The 18427-nt window shown below is 40.3% G+C and overlaps 1 protein-coding gene across 3 annotated transcripts in view; it reads left to right on the top strand.

Annotated features, from left to right (window-relative positions):
• Positions 1 to 4731: 4731 nt before the first annotated feature.
• The window catches only part of C3H5orf34 (chromosome 3 C5orf34 homolog), a 33343-nt gene continuing 19647 nt past the window's right edge, over positions 4732 to 18427 (top strand). For 2 of the 3 annotated variants that reach the window (XM_036847687.1, XM_036847689.1), the window contains exons 1-5: positions 4732 to 5048; positions 8896 to 9129; positions 9282 to 9371; positions 13629 to 14272; positions 16327 to 16422. In XM_036847687.1, the coding sequence (XP_036703582.1) occupies positions 8935 to 9129; positions 9282 to 9371; positions 13629 to 14272; positions 16327 to 16422 (1025 nt within the window). In that variant the 5' untranslated portion in view covers positions 4732 to 5048; positions 8896 to 8934. The remainder of the gene's footprint in view (positions 5049 to 8895; positions 9130 to 9281; positions 9372 to 13628; positions 14273 to 16326; positions 16423 to 18427) is intronic. The other variant, XM_036847688.1, reaches the window with a different exon arrangement.

Raw genomic sequence — 18427 nt, 5'->3', positions numbered from 1 at the left:
TAGTTTTGTTTCCTCTAAGTTTTTGGAGTGGTATCCTGGTATTTTAAAGAGTTTCTGTTGAACTTTTTTACATGACATCATAAAGTTCAGATTTGAAATCAGAAGCTATACTAGAATAGAAGATATTCTATTCAGTGTCTGTTGAACAAGAGTTTCAATAAGATATACATCTACTCGGAAAAAAACAGCAATTATAAAACATTAAAACTCTTTAGCGTCCTTACTGTAAAAGGGAAATATATATGTAATTGGGGTTTTTGGAAATTGTAATAGTCAGAATTCTTATTTTTAAGAATGGCTCCTAACATGGTGGCTAGTACTTTAATCTGTAGTTCTCTAAAGAGTGTGCTCACTGTAAGTCTCAGGGATGGGGGAAGGGGGTGTAGGGAAGGGGCCCGACATTAGACTGGGGCCAAGAATACGCTAACTGAATATACTTTAAACTTTGCCCAGTCGCTCTGTGCGTAACCACCCAGTTTTATCTGCCAGCTCATTGTCACCAACTACTGCTGTACTCACAACAGCTACCAACAGGATCGTATGTTCCAATTACCAGTGCTACTTAAGTAACCACCCAAACTTAGTGTCTTCAAACAATCAGCGTTTTATTATGCTCGTGCTTCTGTGGCTCAGGAATTTGGACCGGGTACAACAGGGGTGGCTTTTCTCTATCCTGCAGTGTTTTGAGGCCTCGGCTGGGAAAACTAAGGACTCGGGGTGGCTCCCACAGCTGGTGGCTCTAATCATCTGGAGTCGTCTCCACTCACATGGCTGATGACCGGGCTGAGATGACTTGAAGCCATCACTCGACCAGACCACCTGCACAAGGCCTGTCCACGTGGCTTGGGCTTCTTGCAACGTGGCAGCTGGGTGTTGAGGGGGCGTTGCAAAAGACCCGGAAGGAGCTGCCTTGGAAGCTGCATGCAGCATTACTTCTGCTACAGTGTCTTGGTTGTAAGCGAGACGCTTGCTATAAAGCTGTATCAGATAGGAGGCCTTCAAAGAATGTGTGGACATGCTTTAAAACTGCAACAGTACATACTGAAAGGACGAGCTGGCCGTGTACCACGACAGTTGGCCTTTAGGATTGCCATGTCTTCGACAGAAATATGGATCAGTAAGTCTTTTGTAACAGGGACTATTAGTACAAATCTTTAATGAGCAAGGACACAAAGGTGCCAGTGAATGTTAGTCTTGTGTCTGGTAACAGTGCAAATATTAGTCTGAACCTGGCAGTTGTGTCATCAACTCAGACCCTCTGTCTATATTGTCAGTGCTCTTCAGCCAAAGACTACCAGGACCACACCTGTACCTGAATGTGCTGGGTTTAGTACTTGTCGTGAGTCAGAATATACACCATGGGGAACTGTGGGGTATGTCAGTAAGAGGTTGTTCAAAAGAACTTACAAGATTTGGGCTTTGGTTGGATAATTTGGGAGAGGGCCTAAGAAACTGGAGGTTCACTCTAGCTTGGGTGCTGTCAGCAGGGGCAATTCTATGATTAGGTATTTCATTCAATCTTATCTATAGGGAGGACAGTAGAGCATGGATTAAGTTGTAATTTGTTTAATAAAAAAATCGTCACATTTATCGAGAGAGGATGCTTGGTGTAAAAGAGTAAAAACCTGTCCAGGACGGAAGGACTGAAAATTAGCTCAAACTGAAAAAGAAGGAAGTAGCCCTGCCTATTCATCAGTCTGGGAGGACAGACACAGGTAAAGCCAGCTGCAAATTTAACAGGAAACATTTTTCCCCAAGGTCATGACCACCTTGCGTGACCATTGCTTTGCGTGACCACTGCTCTGTTACCAGTGATGCCTCCAGACGTGCTTTGCCATCCTCACCCATCTTTTACTGGGGATACCCAGTCGCTAAACTGCCCTCACCTCATGATAACAGCCAGTCCCTCAGTTAAACCCTGCTGCTAATCCTGTGCAGAAACAGCATCCAACCAGGAACTGGTCTCTCTTCCCTTAGAGCTTCCTCAGAATTCTTCAGCAGAAACCCAAACCTTACAACGATGAGGCCCTCCTCCCCCTGTGGGCAGCACCATTTGTGTTTCCTCTAAAGTGTGCTCTCTTGCTTACATGTCAAATATTTTGTCAGACTACAGGCTTGAGCCTGGTGGTCTTTGGCTGACTAGACTTTAGCAGATGTAAATAATTTAAGGTCATGTATGCTACTGGTGTATTGTGTAAGCCTAGCAAAATGCCAGCCCTGGATGAACTGGACACTGCTGCTGCATCCAAGCATCTGGAGGTCATGTTTCTGGTAGGTTTGTACTGCTATAAATTCATAGTCACCACCTTCATTTAGGCTGTCAGTGCTGCCTGTTATCTTACTACTTCTTCATTCTCTTGTTTAATTCAAACCCTCTCTACTCTGCCTGCCCCTTTATTCCCTAAAGACTTGCTTCACTGGAAAAAAAAAAAAAAAAGCCACCGGACAAATGTACACAAATGCATCTGCATATACTTCATCCCTCCTCTTCCTGTATAAGAAGTATCCCTCCACCTATTAAAAACCAGTTATTCAACATGTGCTTGAATCCCATGCCCTCTCACTCTCATGAACTCTATTGTTACTTGGTCTGTAATTTTTTAAAAAATCTTTCTCCATTGGCCCTTTGCATGAACTGTTGAACATGCCATTCCTCTCATCAAAAGAAATCTGGCCCTTACATTTCTCTCCAATTACAGTCCTATCTTTGCTTCCTAGTCAGACTTCTCAAGTGTTTTCCCATTTTTTTTTCCATTTCCTTACCCATTTGCTCTTCAAACCCACTATAGCTGCTGCCACCACTATATACAACAGATTTCATTAGTCAACAATGACATCCATGTCATTAAGTTGAATAAACACTTCATTCTTTAGCTTGTTCTCTAGGCAATATCTGACACCAAAATTGAATACACCCAGGCATCTAGAATACAATAGCTTGCTTTCTAGCTTTTGTGCTGTTTCTCAGTGTTTGGGGGGATTCTTTTCCCTTACCTAATCTGTAAGAACTGGTGTTCCTCAAAGCTCAGTCCTAAGCATTCTTTTCTCACGTCACAATATCCTTGGGCTATTTCATCTTCTCCTGAAGCTTCAGTTAGCATCTATCACCATTGACCTCCATATTTATTTCTAATCTCCTGATTCTAGACCTTTACTAACTTGTTTCCACTGGGAGGTCTCACAAAATTTGTCATACTATTCCCTAAGTTTACTCTTCTTACATTCCCCTCTCATTGATGGCACTGACACCTACTCACTTTCCCCAACCAGAAACCCCTGGAATTGTTTTTAACTCCTACTCTTAAATCATCCCCAAAACCAGAGTTGATCTCCTAAATATTTCTTGGAGCTATACTCTCCATTCTCATTGTCCAGTCTTGAGTCTGAACTGCCGTCATCTCTCCTGTTGCTCTTTCAAAAGCCTTTTACTGGGCTCCACACATCTGTTCTCATATCCTACAATCCACTCTCTATTCAGCAGTTCCAGGAATTTTTCTAAAGTACAGAAAGCACCACAAAGCCCCTCTGTAGTAGCCAGAATTTATATATAGGAGGTTCTTATACACTGGAGGGGGAAAAGGTGGGAGTTGGATAGGACCTAAGTTAGCACTCTGTAATAAAACTGATGTTACAGATCAATGAAAACATGGCTGTCTGAGGATGCCCTTATTACACTTTACATAAGATTGAGGTCAACTTGCATATCAGACTTTTTAAAATGGAGATGAATTTAAGGAGCTATATTTCAATCCCTTAGTGCTGCCACCTTTTGCTTAAAGCCCTTGTAATAGTTTACCACTGCTATTAAGATAAAGTCCATAATTCATAAATCTGTACTGCCTACCTCTATAGCCCAATTTCAGGCTTCTCTCCCCTAAGAAGAGCCTCTCTCTTCTCTTTAATCATTCTTAAACCAAACTGGCTTTTCCCCCAGCCCTTTTAAGGGGCCAGATCTTGCCTTTGGGCCTCAGAGCCTTAACACAAGGCTGTTACCTCTGCTTGAAACACTTTCCCCCTCTACTTGGCTAACACCTACTTAGCCTTTGGATTTCAGTGAAAATATTTCCTCAGTCTAGGTTAGGTCTGCCCACTATATACTCCCACAGACCTCTGTATTTTTTCTTAGGAACACTTATCACAACTGTGATCAAATTATTGTCCAGTCGTTTCTTTCCAGTTAATCTCTAGCCCCCATCCTCAACCCTGGGTCTCATTCGCTGCTTTATCCCCAGCACGCCCAGCACGTAAAAGACTCTCCATAAATACTTGTTTTAATGGAAATAAATAAATATAGCAGACGCGTCCACTTGCCATTGTAGAAAAAGATTTAAAAGGTGCAGAGAAACTGTTGAAAGACATTTTCTGATACCAAACTAGGAAAAGAAGGTCTCTATCTTTGCCCAATTTTTTTAACGGCTTTATTGACGTATAATTGCTTAGATTATTTAAATAAGCTTTACTCCACTAAATTACACCTCTGTAGCTATCTCGGATAGACCATCAGAATGCAAGCCCCAGCCAGCTTTGGAACAACCAGGTCAGACCAGTTCCTTGGGGGGTACCGGAAGTAAAAGCCGGAGAGGGGCGGACCAGCTTCCGGACTGGGAGCCCCGCCTCCCCTACTTCCGGTCCCGCCCCCCCCCCCGATGCGAGCGGGGGGCGCGGTCAGGTCGGGACTTCCGGTCTTCATTTGTAAAGTGGGGCGGCTTTCCTAGGGTGCGGGAAGGTTTGAATCGCAGCTGTTTGCCTTCGCTTCTTCTCCGGGGTCAGAGCTGTCGTTGCTGCTGCCGCTGCCCCTCCGCCACTCGGACTCGACGAAAGACCGCCAAACACTCTCCCTGTGGCCTTACTCCTCTCGGTTATGATTGTTTTCTTTCATCGAGAAACATAACTTGCTGGTAATTTGTTAAACTCAAGACAAATTCCTCGAGAAGCAGTCGTGGGCAGGCGCAGACGTTTCTTACTCCGACCATTTTGGCAAATTAAAAGCACAAGGGCCGTTGATTGTCCTCATTTCCACGACTTTTCAGCTCAGAACTGCTTGCTGTGTGAGTTTAAGACGTTGGTTGTTGTTTTGATGAGGCTTTTTCTGTAACTAGATAGCGCATTTTAAAAAATGAGGTTCCCGTTTATGTCAAGAACAAACTTGAGGCTTTTTGATCGTTAAATATACTCGGACGTAATGTGCTGGGTGGTGAAAACACAAACAGGAATAAGACAGTAGAGATGAGGCTGGAAATTTAGGTTGGAGCTGGATTATTTTTTTATGATGCCAGGAACTTTAGACATTCTACTGTTTCCTGTGTATGCTTGATTATTTAAATAATCTAAACAACAATTATACCCCAATAAGCTGATAAAAAAAAAAAAAGAAAACTTGGCTAAAGATAAAGACCTTTTTCCAATTGTTATCAGAAAATATGTTTTCCAACTGTGTATCTGCACCTTTTTTTTCAGAAATAGCAGGTTGATATCATACATATATATGATACGTATAGCTGCAATATAAATATATTTATTGCTATGAATATTTATTGCCGTTTAACAAGTATGTAAACAAGTGATGTAAAGTGGTTGGTATGGTCGGGTTGTGGAAAGTTACTTGTGAGGGCATTACTGGAAATGGATTAGAGAGGGGAAAAATTGGAAAAAGTTCCCAGACAGTTTACAGGAATGGAGGGGCAAGTTGTCGGCCTGAAACAGAAAAGGAGGAGCCAAATTTATGGGAGAGACTGACAAAATCAACAGGACTTGTTACAAGGATGTAAAGGGAAACACTGAGAAATCAAATATTGCCAACATTGAGATGCCATTAACTCAAATTGCAAATTCAGGAGGAGCAAGAATTTTAAAATTCACATATATATTCTTATATATTACTTATATATTTATCATTAAAAAAAAAAATTTATTGCACCCTTATTATTGGCCAAGTATTGTTTTAGATGCCAGGGATAGAACTGTGAATAAGACAGATGAGGGCCCTGCTCTGAATGAGTTTATGTGCTAGTGGGAAAAGACTAAAAGCAAGTAAATAAATAGAACAGTTTTGATAGCAATAGATATTTTGAAGAAAAACGATGAAATGGATAAAAAGTGATTGGGAGATGGTTGGGAACAACTTTAACTGGTCAAGTTAGGCCTTTGAGGAAGTTAGATATTTGTACTGAGATATTAATGGTGCCAAAGAACCAGCCATGTGATGAGCCAGGGAAAGGACATGCTAGGCGGAAGGAACAGTGCAAAGGTTCTGACATGCGATACAGCTTCCTTAAAAAAACATTAAAAAGGCCAACGTAGCTAAGTTGTCCTGAACAAGAAGGAGAGAGTTAGGAGATGACATTGGAGAGGTAGATGGGGGCAGGTTGTATGGCTTTTATAAGCTGTGGTTAAGAATTTGAGTTTTGGGCTTCCCTGGTGGTGCAGTGGTTAAGAATCCACCTGCCAATGCAGGGGACACGGGTTCGAGCCCTGGTCTGGGAAGATCCCACATGCCTAGGAACAACTAAGCCCATGCACCGCAACTACTGAGCCTGCGCTCTAGAGCCCGCGAGCCTCAATTACTGAGCCGGCGTGCCACAACTACTGAAGCCCGTGCGCCTAGAGCCTGTGCTCCGCAACAAGAGAAGCCACCGCAATGAGAAGCCTGTGCACCACAACGAAGAGTAACCCCCGCTCGCTGCAACTAGAGAAAGCCCCTGCACAACAATGAAGACCCAATAAAGCCAAAAATAAATAAATAAAATAAATTAATTTTAAAAAAAAAGAATTTGGGTTTTATCTAAGTGCAAATGTTGGGTTGTAAGTCAAGAAGGGTTAGATCTCATTTTTATTTTAAAAGGTCCCTCTAGCTACTGTTTGTAGACTGGCCTCCAGGGAGTTAAGAGTGAAAGTGAATTAGGGGGTATTACAGAAGTCTGCTTTTGGTGGGAGTGATTAAGTTCCATTTTAGTCATGTGGAGTTTTATGTATCTGTGGAACAGGGACATGAAGAGAGGTCCTGCAGGCAACTGGAAGCTCTGGAGAGAGGTCAGGTAGATTTGGAAGTTCTCTAAAGAAAGAAAATGATTAAAGTGTGAATTTCCTCAGGAGAGATCATTTAATATTGGTTTAATATTTACTTATATCCTGACATATTCTGCAAAAGATTATAGGCTATATCATACGTAGCTAATTACATACATTGAAGAGGGGTAAGATTTTTTTTTTAATAAATTTATTTATTTTATTTATTTTTGGCTGCGTTGGGTCTTCGTTGCTGCATGTGGGCTTTCTCTAGTTGCGGAGAGCAGGGGCTTCTCTTCGTTGCGGTGCGCAGGCTTCTCATTGTGGTGGCTTCTCTTGTTGCGGAGCATGGACTCTAGGCACGCAGGCTTCAGTAGTTGTGGCTCGCAGGCTCTAGAGCGCAGGCTCAGTATTTGTGGCGCACGGGCTTAGTTGCTCCACAGCATGTGGGATCTTCCTGGACCAGGGCTTGAACCCGTGTCCCCTGCATTGGCAGGCGGATTCTCAACCACTGCACCACCAGGGAAGCCCGGTAAGATTTTTTTTTAAAAAGCAAGGGTGGGCATAAAAGCAACATGAGTGTATCTAGTAAGAAGAGATGAAATGGGGACTAACTAAGGTCAGGTGTTGATGAATCCTTGATTTGAGAGAATGGTGAAGAAAAGGAATGATTAAAAAGAGCAGTAGATATAGAGGGGGTGGTGGAGGAGGGACCATGGTGCACCCACCCCCCCCTTTTTTTAAAATAAAAGGCAGAGGAAGAGGAAGTTTGGTGCAAGGGAAGATAGACAACATTGTCACACGTTGACCAGTTTAGCAGGGTGAAGACTGAAGTCATTGGGTATAGGAAGATACTGGTGACCGTTGTGAAACAATTTCAGTAGAGAGGTGGAGGAGAAAGCTGGATTGCAATTCATCGAAGATTGTTGGGAGAGAAAGCTGACACTGAGTGGATACTATACCTGAGAAGTTTATTGGTAGGCAGTAGAGGTAAACTGGGGAAGGTGGTATCTATGGAAAGTTTTTTTTTTCTGACAGGTGAAACTTTTTATCACCTGAGTAACAGAAGGAGATGATGTCCTAGAAGGGGATGGAGTTAGTTTTAGAAAGAATCATAAAATTTACTGAGCTCCTACAAGGCAACATTCACACTACTGGCGCTGTCATACGTGTTGTCTCATTTAATCCTCACAATGATCCTGTTACCCCCATTTTACAAATAAGGAAACAACCAACCCAACCAACCTGTGGTTTATAGCTATGAGCTGGTGGAGTTGGAACCCAGCCCTCCATTCCCCTTCCGTCATACCTATATGGAAAGCGTAAGTGAAAATACAGAGACATTTAGAGGTGAAGAAGAGGAAATTGAATTCAATGAAATAAGGATGAATCTAAGACACTAGGTGGTTACTTAGCTTTCTGAGTCGTGACATGGATCTACTTCCTTAATGCCAGGCTAGGGGCAGGAATCCAGGTGTTCTTTTCCCTTAGGCCTAATAGTTACTTTTGGCCTGCCTTTTACATGTCCTACAAATGATTTGCTGTATTCTTTTTGCAAAGATGGAATTTGCTTGTTATTTGAAATGAGACACTGAGCATACAATTTTCAGAAGTTAAACTTCAGAAGTAAAGCTACTAAAATGATAAGGGCATTTATAACTTGGTGGGCCATCTCCCTCTCAGTTATCTTCCCACACTGAAGTAGAGCCCTTGGGGTTAATGAAGGCATTCAGATCACATAAGCGTGTATAGCAAGATAATCACTTTTCATTCAACAAAAGTAAATGCAATGGCAATTTTGTGTTTTGCTTATGTTCATCCACTTATTTTGATAGAACTTTTGTACATGAAGAGAACTATTTGGAGCTACTGTATTTCTTATTTCCTCAGCCTTTGCCTTGGAAGGACATTTTATCCATAGTCACAATAATGGCGGCTGAAGTGCAAATAGTACTTTATGAAGATGACTCAGTGCAAGTACAATATGTTGATGGTTCCAGATTGCAGCTTTCTCCCTGTGGCTCTGAATTTTTATTTGAAAAAGCACCTCCTATTTCAGCACATCCTTTACAACAACCAGAAAGAATTCGCCAAAGGACACACTTTGTTATTAGCACGTACCGAGTAAGTAAAGATGACACAAAAACTACTCTTTTTAATACTAAAATATTGTTGAGGTGGCCAGAATATGGAAAGTAGTTAGTGTTCCAGATTACTGTCATTCTAAATTGATTTTCAAATCATTTTTTTAAATTACTTTGTATTTCTTTTTGTAGGAGCAGCTACAGCGAGCCCTAGATTTCCGTAACTCTTTTGCTACTTGCCCTTTTTTATCTGAAAGCATCATACCTTCTGAAAGGAAAAAGGTAATATTTTTTAAACTTCATTTTAAAAACAAATATTTGAGGACAAGTAATTACAAACAGGTAGTTTAATATTTAGTCTTTTTCTTCATGACACTTTGAGCATAGGCATGTTGCTATAGAACACATAGACCTATATATTTCCACAGACTAGGGTGTTTTGATATTTTGTACATTGAGACACAGAAGTTATATAGTTTATCTCTCTGCCTTTTTTTTCCTTTAACATCTTTATTGGATTATAATTGCTTTACAATGTTGTGTAAGTTTCTGCTGTATAACAAAGTGAATAAGCTATATGCATACATATATCCGCATATCCCCTCCCTCTTGCCGTCTCCCTCCCACCCTCCCTATCCCACCCCTCTAGGTGGTCGCAAAGCACCGAGCTGATCTCCCTGTGCTATGCGGCTGCTTCCCACTAGCTATCTATTTTACATTTGGTAGTGTATATATGTCAATGTTACTCTCTCACTTCGTCCCAGCTTACCCTTCCCCCTCCCTGAGTCCTCAAGTCCATTCTCTATGTCTGCGTCTTTATTCCTGTCCTGCCCCTAGGTTCTTCAGAACCATTTATATGTGTTAGCATATATATGTATTAGATTCCATATATATTCCATATATATGTGTTAGCATACGGTATTTGTTTCTCTCTTTCTGACTTACTTCACTCTGTATGACCGACTCTAGGTCCACCCACCCCACTACAAATAACTCAATTTCGTTTCTTTTTATGGCTGACTAATATTCCATTGTATATATGTGCCACATCTTCTTTATCCAGTCATCTGTCAATGGACACCTAGGTTGCTTCCATGTCCTGGCTATTGTAGATAGTGCTGCAATGAACATTGTGGTACATGACTCTTTTTGAATTATGGTTTTCTCAGGGTATCTGCCCAGTAGTGGGATTGCTGGGTCATATGGTAGTTGTATTTTTAGTTTTTTGTGGAACCTCCATACTGTTCTCCATAGTGGCTGTATCAATTTACATTCCCACCAACAGTGCAAGAGGGTTCCCTTTTCTCCACACCCTCTCCAGCATTTATTGTTTGTAGATTTTTTGATGATTCTCTGCCTTTTTTTTTGTAGCAGAGGATTATACTCAGAGCTTTACAGGTTGGTGACTTTTTGATTCTCAGAGGTGTCCATATTAACAAACTTTGCGGCCATTTTAAGTAGCTTATGTGTAGTTATTTGTTAATGTGTAGTAGAGATGTGTAATTACTTATGGGTATACACATTTTATTCTTTTATTCTATTTTGAACTTTTAGGAGTAATAATAACCATCATTTCTTGAGGGTTTACTATGTGCCAAGAACTAGGAATAGTATTAAAAATATTTAATAACACCAGTATGGCATGGGTACCTGCTGATCAAAATGGATGTCCAAACAATCAAAATCAGGTGTATTGGTTACCTACCAAACCCCTTTTTACAGGTGAGGGAGCTAAATCTCAGAGAGTTTACCTAATTTGTCCATGAAAATTTTCTAAGTGGCAAAGTCAGGATCTGAACCCAGTCTATCTGACTCTGAAGACTGTGTCTCTTAATCACTTTCTGCTACAGTCCTGATGCTTGCCTGCTTACTGAGTAATTTTCTGTTGTGTTGTCTCATGGCAAAGGAGTCAAGAAAAATTGTAAGCTAATGACTTAGTTTACAAGGCCATTTTTCCATTGTATCTTTTTTTTTTTTTTCTGTCTGCATTGGGTCTTTGTTGCTGCACGCAGGCTTTCTCTAGTTGCGGTGAGCGGGGGCTACTGTTCGTTGCGGTGCGCAGGCTTCTCATTGCGGTGGCTTCTCTTGTTGGGGAGCACGGGCTCTAGGTGCGTGGGCTTCAGTAGTTGCAGCGTGTGGCCTCAGTATTTGCAGTGCATGGTCTCTAAGGCATGTGGGCTTCAGTAGTGGTGGTGCACAGTAGTTGTGGTGCATGGGCTTAGTTGCTCCATGGCATGTGGGATCTTCCCAGACCAGGGATCAAACCTGTGTCCCCTGCATTGGCAGGTGGATTCTTAACCACTGCGCCACCAAGGAAGTCCATCCACTGTATCTTTTGAGTAACTATTCATTGAAACTATGTAACTTGCTGCTGATGCTGCAGTAGGATCATTAGGTAGTCTAAGTCTAGAAAAAAGAATTGTCTGAACTGACCATCCTTATAAAGCAGGTTTGCCATCAATGAATACTGCCCTTTGTTTATAATTTTTTTTTAAAATTTTTTTTATTTATTATTTATTTATTATTTTTATTTTTGGCTGTGTTGGGTCTTCGTTTCTGTGTGAGGGCTTTCTCCAGTTGCGGCGAGTGGGGGCCGCTCTTCATCGCGGTGCGCGGGCCTCTCACTATCGCGGCCTCTCTTGTTGCGGAGCAGAGGCTCCAGACGCTCAGGCTCAGTAGTTGTGGCTCACGGGCCCAGTTGCTCCGCGGCGTGTGGGATCTTCCCAGACCAGGGCTCGAACCCGTGTCCCCTGCATTGGCAGGCAGATTCTCAACCACTGCGCCACCAGGGAAGCCCTATAATTTTTTTAATTGAAGTATAGTTGATTTACAATGTCGTGCCAATCTGCTCTACAGCAAAGTGACTCAGTTATACACATATAGACATTCTTTTTTTTAATATTCTTTTCCATTATGGTTTATCCCAAAAGACTAGATATAGTTCCCTGTGCTATACAGTAGACCTTGTTGTTTATCCATTTTAAATGTAATAGTTTGCATCTACCAACCCCAAATTCCCAGTCCATCCCTCTCCCTTCCCCGCCCCACCCCCTTGGCAAACAAAAGTCTGATCTCTATGTCTGTGAGTCTGTTTCTGTTTTGTAGATAGGTTCATTTGTGCCACATTTTATTTATTTATGTTTATTTATTTATTTGTTTTATTTTTGGCTGCGTTGGGTCTTCGTTGCTGCGTGTGGGCTTTCTCTAGTTACGGTGAGCAGGGGCTACTCTTCGTTGTGGTGCACGGGCTTCTCATTGCGGTGGCTTCTCTTGTTGCGGAGCACGGGCCCTAGGCGCACAGGCTACAGTAGTTGTGGCGCATGGGCTTGGTTGCTCCGTGGCATGTGGGATCTTTCCAGATCAGGGCTCGAACCTGTGTCCCCTGCATTGGCAGGCAGATTCTCAACCACTGCACCACCAGGGAAGCCCTGTGCCACATTTTAGATTCCACATATATGTGATAGCATATGGTATTTGTCTTTCCCTTTCTGACTTACTTCATTTAGTGCAGTAATCTCTAGTTGTATCCATGTTGCTGCAAATGGCATGAATACTGCCCTTAATTTTAGCACACTAGTATCTGTACACATAGATAGCACTGTAAATTTACAAGGCTTTCTTGACAGTAGTTTTTGTAAATCTATGGTTTTATATAAATGGAAGGTGAAATGTGTAATTTGGCAAGCTTAACTGATTAAAAGACTGTTATGTGACACTTACCGTTTTTATCTTATATGAAAAGATGCAACAGGCACTTTTACCTGTTATGAATCTGTTTGCTGTTGGTCCAGATCAGTTTACCTTTGAGTAATTCGATTTTTTTAAATGTTACCCTTTAAGGCACCCGGAATTTATTTTAGTGTGTGCTGTACCTGGTGCTATGTAGGACGAGTACCTTATACATGTTATCCTATTTAGTCCATGTGATAATCCTTTGAGATAGCATTTCCCAAATGCTGTTCAATAATTTCAGTACCATTTACTAAATATGTAATCTCCCTTCCCCCCCTTGTTTTGAAAAACTTATGTTATCATATGTAACATTTTGAGATATGGTTGAGTCTGTTTCTGTGTTCTCTAAATTGTTCTGTCAGTGATTTTTATGCTGGTTCCACACCATTTAAGTTATGATTGCTTTTCATACAGCAGTGCTGGTCTTCCCTCATTTATGTTCTTTTTCAGAATAGACTTTTTGGGAGGGGCTGCAAATCTATTTATCTCTGATTCATTGTACACTTTAAATCAAAATACGTTTAACATTAAATATAACCAAGATGATTTTTCTTTTTCTTCTTTTCTGTCCTTTTTGTCAGAGTGTGTGTGTGTGTGTGTGTGTTTTATGTCTACTTTTCTAAGAAATAATCTTAACAATATCAAATGTTCTCTGGAAAACCATATATAGGCTGACATTTTTCATTCTTTCTAGGTAGTAGAACACAAAACTTTAAGAGCTTTCTTACATAATATGTAAGTATCAAATGTATGGAAAAATTGGACTGTTAACAGAAAATACCATCCCTTTTTCTCTCCTCAACTCAGCGTATCTTCACTGACATCTCAGAAGTGAGATGGCCCAGTCTTGATACTGATGATGGCATGGTACGTATGCAGAGTGGCACCGTGAAGATATCATCTTTAGATGGTCATGCATACCTTTGCCTGCCCAAATCTCAGAATGAATTTACAGTACATTTTTTGTGTAAAGTAAGCCAGAAGCCAGACTCATCTATAGTACTGTCAGAAAAAAATAATAAAGCCAAAAAGGACAAACTAGTTGAAAAAGCTGGCAAAATCTGTACATATGGAAGTTTATCAGGACAGAGACTGAAGAATAAAGAAAATGAACTTTATTATCAGATCACGAAATCCAAAGAACGTTTAGAGAAGAGTTGTGTAAATGGAACTGAAGGGAGGGAGGCGCTGTCTTCACCTGGGACAAAAGACACGTGTGTATACACGTGGGTAAAGCAGTGCTGGTCTGTGGCCTCCTGTCCGGAGGAATGGAAATATCCTTTGTCTTTAGCACTTCGTTTTCATAATAAAATCAGCAATATGTCTGGAACTGATGCAGATATCACCCAGAAGAGAATTTTAACTTCTGACGTTTCTGAGGAAAGAGGAAAAGAAGTTTCTGTTCTTCCCAGGGCCCTGTTACTAAGCTGTCCTGTCCCACACCTGCACAGGTAATGGAAGAATGACTTATTTGTCCTAATGCTTTTGTCAGAACCAGACCTTACCTAAGGATCATTTTTCTTTCTGAATCATCTGATACCATTCATAAGGAAAGTTCAGTTGATCTAAAACTTTGCTTGTAACGGATAGTAAATAATGTCCCTGGCTAATGTGTTGCTTATATTTCTTACTTTACATCCATGCATTGGATGTTGGTGGAAGGCTGACTACACTAGGTACTTTGTTAAGCATGGAGACTGTAGAGATGATTAAGAGTCCCTGCTTTCTAGGAGCTTAGAGTCTAGTAAGGGTCACTATCACTGAAAAGATTATTGAAGTGTGGTAAGTGATGGCACAGAGCTCGGTGGGAGCGAGCCCTGGGAAGCATCCGCTGCTGCTCAGTGGAACCTGCTAGTTCTGTTGCTGGATCATGGACCTGACAAGTGTGTGATCATGGGTTCTTTCTTTCATACATAGCCTCAGAGGACACCCTTGTCTTTGGTTAACTGACTGTAAATATGTCCATCTTCAAAAGGGCTAAACATGGAGAGGCTTCTGGATGGCTAGGTACAAACCTTTTACCTTCACTAAGAAATGAATAGCCTAATGGTTATAGATTTGTAACATGAACTCTGTATAAGTAGTGTAGTAATAATGATAATAGCTAACACAGAGCACTTTGTGCCAGTCATGGTTATACTTACCTATTTTGTCCTCATAGTAACCCCATGAGGTAAGTACTATTATCAACCCCATTTGGTAGAGGAACTTGAGACACAGAAATGTTAAATAACCCAAGCACAGTCTCACACCTAGTGCTTGTAGAATTGGGATATGATCCCAGGTAGTCTTCTGAGTACATATTTGTTATTGGAAACAAAAAATGGGAATGATTTTTAGCCTTGTCATGATTATGTAGTTAGAATTGGGAATTCCAGTATTATAAGTACACATCAAAAGAGATTTATGCTTCTAAATTAACAGTTTTTCAATAACTTGCCACTGGCCTTGATTGAAATCCATTATCCTCAGGCATGGCTTAACAGGCCTTCTGTATCTGGTCTCTTCGTGGGTCTGTAATCCTCACCACTCTTGCCCTTGCTTTCTCTACTCTTGCTAAACTGGACTTCTTGCGGTCCCTAGAATTCTTGCCCAAGCTTTCTTTTACCACGGCACCTACTCTTTCCATGCCAGGAACACTCCCTTTATCTCTCTCAGCTCGCTAACTTATGCTCATTTCCAGGTCTTAGCATAAATAAGCCTTTCTTCCTTAGGGTCATTATTCTGAAGTCCCTAGATTGGACTAGGCTCTATACAATCCCATCACATACAGTAATTCTCTTTTCTTTATGTTCAGTATCTACTACTTTATGTCCCTGCTAGATAGAATCTCCATTGAGGGCAGGGACCATGTCTGCTTTCTTGGGTGTCATATCCATAGTGTGTATTGCACAGTGCCTGGCTCACCATAGATATTTCAGTAAATATTTATTGTTTGAATCCTAAATTTTAAAGGTTAGTGAAACTTAATTTATATATTTATGCTGAGGTTCAATAATGAGATTATTAAAAATACATGGAAAAATAAGATTACAGTTGACTCTTGGACAACACGAATTTGAACTGTGTGGGTCCACTTATACACAGGTTTTTTTCAATAAATATAGTGCCTGTATTTTTACTTTTCAGATCTTTAAATGAACTAAGTGTGGGGGGAAAGTTTGTGTTCGATTAGAGATCACAATTTGGGGCATCAACAGAACTAGGGTTTGAGTCCTGATTTTATCCAAACTGTTTCAGCTTCCTGCCCTTGGGTGAGTCATTTATAAACTCCTTTGTTTTTGAGGCAGAGATAACAGTACTCGGTTTTCTACTGCACTGGGGTTAGTGCCCCTAACCCCCATGTTGTTCAAGGGTCAAATGTAGTTTTAAATTTCATTAATGCACTTTCATATTAATTTCTACTTTTCTTTGATCTAATACTTAAGCAAGAAATAAATCTTACTACAGTAGCACTGTTATGTTAGGCAACCAGAATTAATAGCTTGTATTTTGTCCTTCACAGGTGGAATTATTGTGATTCACTTTCACAGTTCGGTGAAGAAGAATATTCCTATCCTGAACTAGTGAAAGTGGTTTGGTACAAGGGTATTACCTATAGGTAAGGCACTTGTGTTGCATTTGGAGCTATTTAGCAATGTCACGGAGGGTATAGGACTAGCCTTGTGGATAGACTCCCCCGTGAGGACAGTTTTGCCGCGGCCACCATTCTCCTATGTTTGGCCTTGAGTTTTACAGATCTTTATGTGTACTAATAAAATTTAATTTAAATTAAATTTAAATTTAATTAAAACTAAATAAAATTTAATTAATAATTTTATTAGTGCACATAGATGTCTTGTGACTAATTCACATTAACCATATTCACAAGATTTTTGTGACAACTCCAAAGCCAATGAGGGATTAGTTTTGCTTGTGAATGAAATATTTTGCCAGTTATTTAGGATACCGCTTCCAAGCAATAGGGGATCTAGTCATCTGAATCAGTCACATCAGAAGGATGCCTGTTGAGCATGGAATTAGAGGAGAAGTTAGCTAGCCTAGGAGAGATTTCAGCCACCATTCATGCCACAGATATTCACTGAATGTCTCCTCTGTGTCTGAACTATTCTATTGAATTATCCCTCTTCTACCACGAAGTACACCTCTCTAGTGACTGGAATACTAGTGTTGGCTAGATTCAGAGTTTCACTTCTGTAAATAATGCTAGAAGAAATTTGTGAAATTTTTGTTCTTTGGGGTCTCCTTTTCCTGCATGAAAACCACCCCTTTCTCTTTTTTGTTGTTTGTTTTTATTTTTTACTTTTATTAAAAAAATTTTTTTATTGAAGTATAGTTGATTTACAATGTTGCGTTAGTTTCAGGTGTACAGCAAAGTGATTCAGTTATACATATGTATGTGTGTGTGTATATATATGTATGTGTGTGTGTGTATATATACATATATTCGTTTTCAGATTCTTTTCCCTTAGAGATTATTATAAAATATTGAGTATAGTTCTCTGTGCTATACAGTAGGTCCCTATTGGTTATCTATTTTATATATAGTAGTGTGTATATGTTAATCCCAAACTCCCAATTTATCCCTCCTGCCCTTTCCCCTTTGGTAACCACAAGTTTGTTTTCTATGTCTGTGGGTCTATTTCTGTTTTACAAATAAGTTCATTTGTATCTTTTTTTTTTTTTTAAGATTCCACATGTAAGTGATATCATATGATACTTGTCTTTCTCTGTCTGGCTTACTTCACTTAGTATGATAATCTCTGGGTCCATCCATGTTGCTGCAAATGGCATTATTTCATTCTTTTTTAAGGCCAAGTGGTATTCCATTGTATATTATACCACATCTTCTTTATCCATTCATCTGTCAATGGACATTTAGGTTGCTTCTGTGTCTTGGCTATTGTAAATAGTGCTGCTATGAACATTGGGGTGCATGTATCTTTTCAAATTAGAGTTTTCGTCTTTTCTGGATATGTACCCAGTAGTGGGATTGCTGGATCACATGGTAACTCTATTTTTAGTTTTTTAAGGAACCTCCATACTCTTCTCCATAGTGGCTACACCAATTTACATTCCCACCAACAGTGTAGGAGGGTTCCCTTTTCTCCGCATCCTCACCAACATTTGTTATTTGTGATCTTTTTGATGATGGCCATTCTGACTGGTGTGAGGTGATACCTCATTGTAGTTTTGATTTGCATTTCTCTAATAATTAGCAATGTTGAGCATTTTTTCATGTGCCTGTTGGCCATCTGTGTGCCTTCTTTGGAGAAATGTCTATTTAGATCTTCTGCCCATTTTTTAATTGGGTTGTTTGTTTTTTTGATATTGAGCTGTGTGAGCTGTTTATATATTTTGGAAATTAATCCCTGGTCGGTAGCATCGTTTGCAGATATATTCTCCCAGTCCATAGGTTGCCTTTTCGTTTTGTTTATGGTTTCCTTTGCTGTGCAAAAGCTTTTAAGTTTAATTAGGTTTAGAGAAATTAAAGAAACAATTCCATTTGCCATCACATCAAAAAGAATAAAATACCTAGGAATAAACCTACCTAAGGAGACAAAAGACCTGTACTCCGAAAACTGTAAGACACTGATGAAAGAAAT

This window comes from Balaenoptera musculus, chromosome 3 (genome assembly GCF_009873245.2).
Source record: "Balaenoptera musculus isolate JJ_BM4_2016_0621 chromosome 3, mBalMus1.pri.v3, whole genome shotgun sequence".
NCBI lineage: Eukaryota > Metazoa > Chordata > Mammalia > Artiodactyla > Balaenopteridae > Balaenoptera > Balaenoptera musculus.
Note: the sequence above shows the minus strand (reverse complement) of the source record. Positions and strands in the feature narration are given on the sequence as shown.